This window comes from Formica exsecta, unplaced genomic scaffold (assembly GCF_003651465.1).
Source record: "Formica exsecta isolate Colony F162 unplaced genomic scaffold, ASM365146v1 scaffold308, whole genome shotgun sequence".
NCBI classification, from domain to species: Eukaryota; Metazoa; Arthropoda; class Insecta; order Hymenoptera; family Formicidae; genus Formica; species Formica exsecta.
In genome coordinates, this window is record NW_021850337.1 from 1331661 (window position 1) to 1344360 (window position 12700).

At 33.3% G+C, this 12700-nt stretch overlaps 1 protein-coding gene and 1 long non-coding RNA gene across 2 annotated transcripts in view; one reads left to right on the forward strand and one right to left on the reverse strand.

Moving 5' to 3' along the window:
* LOC115237712 overlaps positions 1-12700 on the reverse strand; it is a 111992-nt gene that overhangs the window by 2979 nt on the left and 96313 nt on the right. The window lies entirely within an intron of this gene.
* LOC115237709 (zinc finger protein 200-like) lies at positions 822-5282 on the forward strand. The gene is made up of 2 exons (XM_029810941.1): positions 822-2499; positions 5016-5282. The coding sequence occupies exons 1-2, from the start codon at positions 1105-1107 to the stop codon at positions 5061-5063; spliced, it is 1443 nt and encodes a 480-aa protein (XP_029666801.1). The 5' UTR covers positions 822-1104; the 3' UTR covers positions 5064-5282.

Sequence of the window (12700 nt, forward strand, 5' to 3'; positions counted from 1 at the left end):
GTATATGTATATATAATAATTATGATTTATAAATAATCTCAAACAACTCATTGATTAATATAACTTTTTCACAAAACATTGCGATTCTTGCACACAAAAATAAACTTTACATTTTTTTTGGAAATAAGAAAAACGTGATGAGAGAGGTGATTATTCATGCAAGGAACATGTTGCCATATCCTATATAAGAGCAATTAGGGAGAGAAATCTTAAAAATAAAGCATTCAATTTTGAGATATTTTGCTTCTTGAAATCACTTTCGAATACACAAAATTCAAGAGATATAATATATCGATTAATTCTCTGTATAACACGAATGTTTGAAACACCGATTAAGAAAATAATATCTGAGATATTTCTTATCAACGACATTCTAGTTTAAAAACAAACAATAATTATCACACTTTTTCTACACTGATTCGAGAACATTAATCAGCTTCTTTTGTATCAGAAGACGTAATCTTCCGGTTGCTGCTTCTCCGATATAACTGGAATATTGATTTATCTGAACATTGACCAACATCGCTCGGGATATGAATCCACCGATACCAATGTTACCAAAATCACACCTTTGTTGTCCCCTTATCAAAGTCCTACCTGCACCACAGGAACCTCCGCAACCAACCAGCCAGATGAGAGACTACATCCCTACCCCACCAGCTGTTTGGCAGCGTCTGCTCGCGCCGAAGCGGGGCGGCGAGCGTTAAAATAAACGCGCTTGCGCCCAGCAAAAGGGCGAAGTGAGGGTGGAAATGACGACCAATGAACGTCGGATGAGCGGCGGCTGCCCGGGCGGAGCATACGGCATAAACGAGACGTGGCACGAGCAGCTTCTGCCAAACGGCGTTCAACGGCCGAGGGAGAAACACGAGGAAGAGGTGTCATCCGAGGCGATCCTAAAGAGGAATCCTCGTAAGAAGTTCAGCGTTTCTTCCATCAGTGGTAGCGTCTTCGTGGCTAATTACTCTCGAAGGTGCCTCGGCCCGCACCGAAAGTTCGTGCGAACGTTTCCATCCGGACGCTATGGAAACACGAAGCGAGAAGCAAAAGATGCAATACGAATTTTGAAGAAATCCAGCAAGGGACAGGAGGAAGCACGTGGAAATGCTGCACGGCGCTCTACCGAGGGCCTTCCTGGCCCCAGGTCTTAGCTATATGAGCTATTATAGCGAAGACATTCATCATCCAGCCTACGTAGCACCGCCGACCACGTGGCACATTCCGATGGACGATCCGTCCTCGCCGATCTACTCGCGGATTCCACCAGCCGAGCATCACGCGTCTTTGCAGTCCTGGGAGTCTTCGAGATCCTCAACGCCGTGCCCCTTGGATCTATCTTTGAAACCGCCACCAACGCCGAACACTCCGAAGACGGAAGAGATGATCGAGGTGGGTGATGAAAAAGATCTCAGAATCCGCGAGGAAATCCAAGCTCGTCCTGAAAGAGATAGCGAGGAAGATCAACAGCTGGTTATCGACGACTTGGACACTTTACGCAGCTCTTCGGCGCAAAGTCATCAAAGTCAGTACGAACGTTTGATGCTTAATAAAGAATCGTCTCGCTTCCACGACTCGATAGTCGACAAGATCCACCATCTTCCCGAAGAGAGCACTCGACTATCGCCGTATCCCGGAAATGAACTCGCCTCGAAGTACCAGCTGCACAATCAGAAGCTCCTTCTAACGAGTCCGACACACATGCAATCAATGCAGAGTTATCATCAGCAATTTCTTTTAACGCCGCAGCAACATCTTCAGAGCGTGCACGCACCTATGACGCCACCCAGCACACCATCGCCGCCTCAGTGTCCCAGGAGGAGAGTCCGAGAAGAAGATCTCATTTCACCGTCTTCCGGATCCGCCTCCATGTCAACCCCGAAACAGACCAACAACGAAAAGACCGCCGCCCAAAGGCCTAAGAAGAAACACGCCAGACGGCTCAAATTCGACGAGGATACGAGCAGTCCGGTATCAGGCACTGTGATCCTAGGCCCGGACGAAGCAGTAGTGACCGGCGACATCGATCCCGCCTTCAATATCGTCGAGGTCACGGAGGAAGCGCGTGCTGAATTGGCCAAGATCGAGAATCGGCTCGGACCATACCAGTGCAAGCTTTGCCGACAGCTTCACGAGGACGCCTTCCAGCTAGCGCAGCATCGTTGTTCCCGAATCGCCCACGTGGAGTATCGTTGCCCCGAGTGCGACAAGCGGTTCTCTTGCCCGGCTAATTTAGCGTCTCATCGACGTTGGCACAAGCCCAGATTGCCTAACACTGACAATTCCGCGTCGTCCGCGACGTCGTCGCCCTCTTCGTCATCATCTTCGTCATCGGGGACCAGCACGGAGATTCCTTGCACCAGATGCGAGGCTAAATTCACCAGGCAAGCCGCCCTGCGGAAACACCTGGCCACTCAGCATCCAGAAACCAACAACAACGTCAGTAACAGCAATAATAATAATACTGTTATCGATGGCCAGGAAACTATCGGCAAATCAGACATCGCTCAGACAGCAGCGACCAGCCAGGTGACCAACGAGATGACCTGACATCAATTTCCGGCGAGACCCCTGCCGAGACGACCCGGACTATACTGGAGATTCGGTCTTGATTTGTAAGAGACACGGCTTTCGTAACTGTGAGTACACAATCAAAACGCTCCGCATGCTCGTTCTAATAATAAAAAAAAATAATGAAGAGAAAAAAGGGAAATATAAAAAAAAAATAAATGTGAAAAGGAGAAAGAGTATTATTGTTATTGTTATTAAAAAGGGATACTTAATTTCTATAATTGTACTGTTAATTTTATTTTGTTATATCTGTAATTATTTAATTCCTAGTCATATACATAGCACACAAAATTTCTAATCTTTTTATATTTCTAATCTGTTTACACAAATTTTTTTCTAGTTTAATTTCTAAAAATTGTTTTATTTAAATAATGTATAATTATATTTTATTTTTAGTTAACACAATTTGTGATTTTTTTGTATTTCTAATTTATATGTAGAAAACTTTCTTTAGGCAAATGTTCAAAGATAGTTTTTATTTTATTTTAATAGATTTCTAATCAAACAAATTTAGTTTTTAGTAATTTAATTCCCCTAGTTAATTTCAAAGTTTTTTATATTTCTAGTCTTATTGCACACAAAACCTTCTCTAGTCAAATTTCCAAAAAATGGTTTTATTTTATTTTATTAAACTTCTAATTCTGTTTCTAATTATTCAATTTAACAATTTTCAATTATTTAATTTTAGTTATTCCTATCAATTGCTAATTTGTATATTTTTAAATCTTTTTGCATAACAATTTCTTTAATTAAATTTTCAAAGATTATTTTATCAAATTTTTTATTATCAAATTTTTATTCATTTAATTTATATCCAGTCAATTTCTAATGTTTATATATGTCTAGTCTTTGCATAAAATTTTCTCTAGTCAAACTTCCAAAAATTATTTTGTTTTATTTTATGAAATTTTTAATCAATTTGTAAACTGTTCATTATATATATATAAAAGAAAAGAAACTTCAGAAATAGAACTTTGATTGATAACATGTTAAAGATCAGGAGGAGGAAGAGATAAACTGATTAAAGAAATCAAGTATCCCTTCGTATAAGTTCTAACCGTCTAGTTTAGTCATTTGTAGTCGTATTAGTGATGCGCTAATAACGCATACTATTTGATTGAAGAAATTAAAACCCAAATTCCGAAATTACCATACGTGTAATTGTATGCGTTAATCTTGTTCTTAAAAATATGATCATTATTATATTTCACTCACGGAATTTACCGGGATAAACAGGGTTCCACATTACCGTTGTACGTATATCAAATATAAATTTGTATATATGAATTATATATTATAGTTGACATGCGAAAAGAATTGAGAGATAAGTATCGCCGATAAAGTATATATAGATTCCATTCCCGTGTATTGTTGAGATCGTAGTATACGACCTAAGATAACATATTAGTAATTAAAAAAAAAATTAATTGGAGGCGGTCAAAATTTGAAAAAAATTTCAAAAAAAAAAATACGGAAGAGTCATATTTCTCTCATAATATACTAACGCAAATGTTTAATACATTTCTTGTGATTGGATAATTATTACAGTTATATGTGACTTCTGATTATTTCATGATTTATGTTTTATGTAATTATTATTTTGTTATATTATTATTAGATATAATAATTTTATTAAGATATAATAAAAATGTATTGGAATTCACTTTCAAAATTAATAGTAATATATAATTTACATTATGTTAATGTACGAGACATTATATAACTTGCCAATTATAAATATTTAGAAAAAAATAATGAAGTCACGTCAGTTGTTAGATATGTATTAAACATGAACGTGTCGCATTACTTTGCCATTGGATACAGAAGCTATAAGATTCGAGATTATCGAGTGCACACTATTGCCAAAACATAGAAATTACGGAGATCAAAGATCTTTGATCATCTCTAGTCATGTCTAGTCAAATAATTAACTTTTAGTCATAGAATTGTGCTATGTAATTAAAAGAAAATTTTAACGGGATATAAATTCTCTGTAAATTTATGTAAAATTTTGCCGATGTAATTGCGCGAATAAATAACAGTTGATACTTCGCGTGATATAAATCTGTATATAGCATGCGCGATGTATATATAATGAAGCGCAATTAGGCTAAGTGATAGAGACTATCTGACATGACGATCTCAATTTGTCTAGCGTTAAGTCTGCGAGCAGACTTACCACCGATTAAACAAATTTGTTACATCTCTTAAGGCAGATCTAGATCAAGAGAACGAGTACGAACGATTACAAATGAATATCAGCGAATGAGCGTGTGAGAAAAGGAATTATTTTAATTTTTTTTTATAAAATATTTTTTTATAATGTATATTTTTATAATGTTTTATACAATAATTTTTTATTCAGCATAACATAATTTTTATAAGATTATATTAATTAAATAACGCTTCTTCACTGATATTCGTAATCATTTGTCGGCAAATCAGACATCGCTCAGACAGCAGCGACCAGCCAGGTGACCAACGAGATGACCTGACATCAATTTCCGGCGAGACCCCTGCCGAGACGACCCGGACTATACTGGAGATTCGGTCTTGATTTGTAAGAGACACGGCTTTCGTAACTGTGAGTACACAATCAAAACGCTCCGCATGCTCGTTCTAATAATAAAAAAAAATAATGAAGAGAAAAAAGGGAAATATAAAAAAAAAATAAATGTGAAAAGGAGAAAGAGTATTATTGTTATTGTTATTAAAAAGGGATACTTAATTTCTATAATTGTGCTGTTAATTTTATTTTGTTATATCTGTAATTATTTAATTCCTAGTCATATACATAGCACACAAAATTTCTAATCTTTTTATATTTCTAATCTGTTTACACAAATTTTTTTCTAGTTTAATTTCTAAAAATTGTTTTATTTAAATAATGTATAATTATATTTTATTTTTAGTTAACACAATTTGTGATTTTTTTGTATTTCTAATTTATATGTAGAAAACTTTCTTTAGGCAAATGTTCAAAGATAGTTTTTATTTTATTTTAATAGATTTCTAATCAAACAAATTTAGTTTTTAGTAATTTAATTCCCCTAGTTAATTTCAAAGTTTTTTATATTTCTAGTCTTATTGCACACAAAACCTTCTCTAGTCAAATTTCCAAAAAATGGTTTTATTTTATTTTATTAAACTTCTAATTCTGTTTCTAATTATTCAATTTAACAATTTTCAATTATTTAATTTTAGTTATTCCTATCAATTGCTAATTTGTATATTTTTAAATCTTTTTGCATAACAATTTCTTTAATTAAATTTTCAAAGATTATTTTATCAAATTTTTTATTATCAAATTTTTATTCATTTAATTTATATCCAGTCAATTTCTAATGTTTATATATGTCTAGTCTTTGCATAAAATTTTCTCTAGTCAAACTTCCAAAAATTATTTTGTTTTATTTTATGAAATTTTTAATCAATTTGTAAACTGTTCATTATATATATATAAAAGAAAAGAAACTTCAGAAATAGAACTTTGATTGATAACATGTTAAAGATCAGGAGGAGGAAGAGATAAACTGATTAAAGAAATCAAGTATCCCTTCGTATAAGTTCTAACCGTCTAGTTTAGTCATTTGTAGTCGTATTAGTGATGCGCTAATAACGCATACTATTTGATTGAAGAAATTAAAACCCAAATTCCGAAATTACCATACGTGTAATTGTATGCGTTAATCTTGTTCTTAAAAATATGATCATTATTATATTTCACTCACGGAATTTACCGGGATAAACAGGGTTCCACATTACCGTTGTACGTATATCAAATATAAATTTGTATATATGAATTATATATTATAGTTGACATGCGAAAAGAATTGAGAGATAAGTATCGCCGATAAAGTATATATAGATTCCATTCCCGTGTATTGTTGAGATCGTAGTATACGACCTAAGATAACATATTAGTAATTAAAAAAAAAATTAATTGGAGGCGGTCAAAATTTGAAAAAAATTTCAAAAAAAAAAATACGGAAGAGTCATATTTCTCTCATAATATACTAACGCAAATGTTTAATACATTTCTTGTGATTGGATAATTATTACAGTTATATGTGACTTCTGATTATTTCATGATTTATGTTTTATGTAATTATTATTTTGTTATATTATTATTAGATATAATAATTTTATTAAGATATAATAAAAATGTATTGGAATTCACTTTCAAAATTAATAGTAATATATAATTTACATTATGTTAATGTACGAGACATTATATAACTTGCCAATTATAAATATTTAGAAAAACATAATGAAGTCACGTCAGTTGTTAGATATGTATTAAACATGAACGTGTCGCATTACTTTGCCATTGGATACAGAAGCTATAAGATTCGAGATTATCGAGTGCACACTATTGCCAAAACATAGAAATTACGGAGATCAAAGATCTTTGATCATCTCTAGTCATGTCTAGTCAAATAATTAACTTTTAGTCATAGAATTGTGCTATGTAATTAAAAGAAAATTTTAACGGGATATAAATTCTCTGTAAATTTATGTAAAATTTTGCCGATGTAATTGCGCGAATAAATAACAGTTGATACTTCGCGTGATATAAATCTGTATATAGCATGCGCGATGTATATATAATGAAGCGCAATTAGGCTAAGTGATAGAGACTATCTGACATGACGATCTCAATTTGTCTAGCGTTAAGTCTGCGAGCAGACTTACCACCGATTAAACAAATTTGTTACATCTCTTAAGGCAGATCTAGATCAAGAGAACGAGTACGAACGATTACAAATGAATATCAGCGAATGAGCGTGTGAGAAAAGGAATTATTTTAATTTTTTTTTATAAAATATTTTTTTATAATGTATATTTTTATAATGTTTTATACAATAATTTTTTATTCAGCATAACATAATTTTTATAAGATTATATTAATTAAATAACGCTTCTTCACTGATATTCGTAATCATTTGTATTCGTTCGCTTGGCCTGGATCCGGCTTTAAAAAAGTTTATTTCGCTGAAATATTTAATTATATTATCATTATTAATTGTATTGTATGTAATAAAATATAATTATTTATAATTTATTATTATATTTATATAACATATTATCTCTATTATAATATATTATGTAAATTTATATTTTTTATAGAAATTAACTTTTATTAATTAATGATCAAAAATATATCAATGCCATTTTACATATCCAGTTTAATTCACCTAAAAACATAAAATCGTAATTTCAATAAAATTCATGCATAATTGCACAATAATTGTACACACATATAATAACAAAAAAATTAAATAATATTTGTCGATCAAACTATATAATGTATGATTTTTTCTTTTTCGAATTTCATTACATAATACGTTAGCGATGAGCGGCGTGCTTTGAGATGATAGTATTTGGATTTATGGAGTCATTCATTATAATCGATCATTAATCTTAGATTTAACACACCCCCCGATCGTAGAGATCGTATTCTCATACAGCTAAAATCAAAGATAGTATTAAGATGTTTGAAACCTTTATGATATAAAAACTAAGATAAGATACATAATAGTTATATTATATAAAAACTGAAATTAATGTGAACACATGAATGCATTTGAACAATCGATAAGCCGTATATATATATACATGTATATCTGTTTCTCAGAAGTATCAGACCCATTCTTCAACCATAGGAACCGATCTAATTGTATTTAGTTGTAGGAGATAATAGTGTTAGAAACGAACTTGGAAGTCATCGTTATATCCTAAAGATACGACCACATCTAGTCAATGTAGTCAATCATACGTTACTTTTAATCATTATAATAGAGATTCTTATTAATTTTATAATAATAATATAATTTAATCGCGCACTCGCGCATATATAAAATTTTTTGTTTAAATTATCTTTTGAGTTTTGCATTATCATTTGTTCTATTAATTTAGAACGAAAGAGTGCTTTCTAGTCATGATCTTTAAGACGACAGATACGAAGAAGGAGTATTCAATTAGTATGCACATAATCTAGTCAGAATCTAATGCGAAACATAATCTAGTTCGTTGTAGTGAATGTACACTTGAGAAAACTTAAACAGTTGTATAGACGTTATTTCCTGAGAAACTCATCTGTATATGTGTGTTTAGGTATAATATTACAGCCACTTATCTAGTTTAACAATTTTCAATCATTGTACATCGATAAACAATTATGCGGATTAACGAAGAGCGATTAATTTTATTTCGGGCAAATGCAATTTTAATTTTAAAATTAAGTTAAAATGTACGATCAACCCCAGATTTTTATCATTTCGTATGTCAGTTACAATAAATTTATTCACAATATACACACATATGCATACATCTAGTTGTAGAATTATGCAAAAATACAATGTTGCATCTCGACCTATATCTAATTCGTAGTCTCGTAAGAATGTAATATTAAATATATGTCGTATACGCTCTATATGTATAATTATCCAGAAATAATATTATATATGTATTATTCAGGATAAGCGAGAAAGATTGACACATACATCCTTAAGGCATTGATTCGAGTGTTTCTCGTAATTGTATATAAAACAAACACATATACGCAAATATGTATGTATAAAAATGTATGATATCGCCCTTGCGACAAATCTCGATTTACATGTATTACTTTGCGATAGATTAATTTGCGGATGCGTTACGCTGATCATATCTGTACATAACGTTTTGACTTCTAAAATACATGTCTCTCAAAAAAATATAAACCTACGTTTTATTCATTCCGACAACCAATATCTATGTTGCTTTTAGATTAATACATATAAAAAAAAATCAAAATTTCATAAATATTATATGACACTTATTAAAAAGATGCTTTTATATTAATGATATTAATCTAGCAATATACTATAAAGTAATAAATTAAATAATATTTATATTTTATTTTGCATGTATCTTTTAAAATTAAAAAAAAAAAAAAATATTTATTAAAATCTCTTCAGAAAATTTCCAAAACAAATTAATTTTAAGCTATGCTTTTTATAATAATAATTTTGCTTTATTTGCCGACACGTTATTCCGAATTATAATTTGTAAACCGATAATATAGTATAATATCGCAAAAAACATAGTCTTATTTACTTCTTCAACGGGGATTTCTCGCGGCATCGAAATCACGTTACCGTCACGATCGTCGCGGTTACATAACGATCCAGGGAGAACGACAAAGATAGAAGAAAAAAAAGCTATAAAGATCTTCAGTTATAAGAGAGGCACAGTATTGTCCAGGGATGAGATGCCCTTCCATATTACTTCACTATGTGTCGCCATAATGCCCCTAGAATCCATACAGGAGGGGATTGGCGGTCCTGTAATCTTCGCGGAACCTTTGTGTGCCGGTCGAATAAAGAGACGTGTCGCGACCCCCCTATGGAAAAAAAAGAGAGAGAAAGAGAAGAAAAGCTTTAAACCTAAGAGGCTGATTTCTCCTCGAGATCCTCCGCAACTATTCGTTAATAAGTTCCACATCCATTTCATAAATGTATAAATTCTCTCGTCTTACAAACCAAACGCGGCTAGTTAACTCATCAAGGGAGAGGTAAAGAATTAGATAAATATCTTGACGACACATAGGAGAGTGGAGATGATTGATCGACGTATAATTAAAATAATATATCTTAATAAAGTTAAGTCTTATTTAAAAAAAAAAATTAGTTATTTTTCTATATATTTATAATATATCATCCATCATGTGTTCATACTCAAACATAACGAGAGACGAGAACAATAACTTGAGATCTGGCAGAATTAATTAATACATATGTAATATTATATTTCGTTTAGCCGATTAACTATTTGACCGGCTACTCACTAGTAAATTTACTTTACTTGTTAGTTAGAGTGTTCTCTTGTATCTGACTCTTCGATTACAGATTTAGCAATTTATCATCGTGTCGAACGGCTTGCGTATGCCATTGCAATAACGTTGTTAATCCAATTCCTGTGAGCGATCGAGATATTCGTGTTAGGGACCAACTTTTCGTAAGCCAATTCCACAACGAAGATCGGAAAGTCTGACGATAAATCTCTAAGCTTCCTCTCTCTCTTTTTTACTCTCTACTCCATTCCTCGTCGCCAGGTCGCCGGGAATTCGATTGGCGATTTACCGACGACAGGGATATATTCTGGTCCGAGAGATCGTGCCGACGTCCTGGGAGGACGACGAGTCGAGGTGCCCACAAAGGCATCGCGGAATCTACTTAGCTCCCGAGATCTTTTCTCACCTTTTTCCTCTTCCTTCTCCAGGCCGCCGACGAGTTGACGGCGAGACCGACCGACATACCGGATATACCGGATGTACCGTCGAGTTGGCCGGCGGGTCGCGCTTGCAAGAAGCAATTTCGCAATTTTCCTCCTTGACTTTGTCATCTTCGCTTTGCTATTCGCCTCGGCGAAATAGAATTTTCCCAGGTCGAGATGGAGTATGGTAGTCTCGAGTGCAGCCTCTATATCGACGTGTCTCTTCCAAGAATTTTCAGAATTGCTCCTCCCGTGGGAAGTTTCCCTTCGGCGTCTTAAGTGTGTGTCTGTATGAGTGTACGTGCGTGTTATGTGGGCGCTTACGCACGTTGCGTGGTTCGAGAGAACGCTTTTCTCTTCTCGTAAGAAGAAATCAGACTTGAAAATATTATAGTGGAATTTGAAATAATTTTCGCCTCTCTCTGCCTCTCTCACTCTAAGATTTCGAAAAATTCTCTACTATATTTAAATGATAATAATGCAATTATGCAACGAGATTACATCAAGGTGTCTCTACTGAAATCTTGTAAAAAAATTCCCTGACAATCCCTCCATATTTTTCTAGAAAGTAGACACCTTGTTATATACAGTATTAATAAAAATATTAAACTTTCGAATTTTTTATTTTTTTATAGTTGATATTGAGTTTTGCAGTATATGTATAGGATGGTTTCTAACCGATCAGCGGCGACAACATGCGCTCCGATGTGATGTAACCCGAGGGTATTACTTCTTGCGCGGCACGAGTGAGTTCGCAAAATAAATGTCAGTTACTTCAATGTAAAAGTTCGAAGTAGACATGATTGTTGGAATATCTTCAATATCTGCATTTTTCTTTACAGCCTACAGATAATCAAAATTATAATAATAAAAATTCAACACATCTCTCTAAAAAGTAGTCTCTCTACTATGAGTTTTAAAACTCATAGTAAGCTTTGAACTTCATAAATATATGTACAATGCTATGAATTAAAAAATTACAAATAATTAATTTTCGCGGAGGGAAAGTTAACATCGATTTGTTGTGCCAAAAATAATACCATCAATGATCATCCCGATAAAATTAGGATGTTCTGTATAGCATAAAAAGAAATGGAGAGATGGAGAGGAGTGAATTATATTAGATACAGTAATCGGCGTGAATCATATAATTGTTTGATGCTTGCGACTATATCGTCGGCCCTAGACCGGCTTTGACACATTCTTGCAAGCCCCCGAGAAGACGACCCTTATATTTGTTCGGGAGGAAAGGATCACCACGAAACGCCCTTAACTACGGCATGCCGTCGACGCTGGTGTGTACGCTTGCCACCCCGGTAATCTCCGTGACATCAAACATTTTGTACGCTCAACCCAATGGAGGGATGCCAGTTCACGGGCTGACACAATGATAAAGTATGCCGATACCAAGAGTTAGTCTTCAAAGAAGAATACTATACATTCTTTTGCGAAATAAATCTCGAAGAGTGCACATAATTTATATTTGTTTAAGCTTCTTTACTCTTGTATTTTAATATAATAAAAACATTTATAGTAAATAAAATATTAATCAAATTATGTAATTAACTAATACAATTAAATAATAAATTTTTAAATTTTTAGTTACTGATAATGATAAGATGGTGTGTAATGATATAATAGAATTAATTTTATGGAAAAGTATATAATGGAATTAATTTGGTGAAAAATATTGTCTATTGCATTGTTCGTTAGTTGATTAAATTGACATACTTATTAAAAAGTATTGGGAAGAAAACTGTTTGCAAGATATTGGACGTTCGTTCTGGGTCCCCAGTCCGAACGGAAATTGATCGCATTCGAGACGGAAATTTCTCTTTCGAGATATCCGGACATCGCGGTGAAAAGAGGCTGG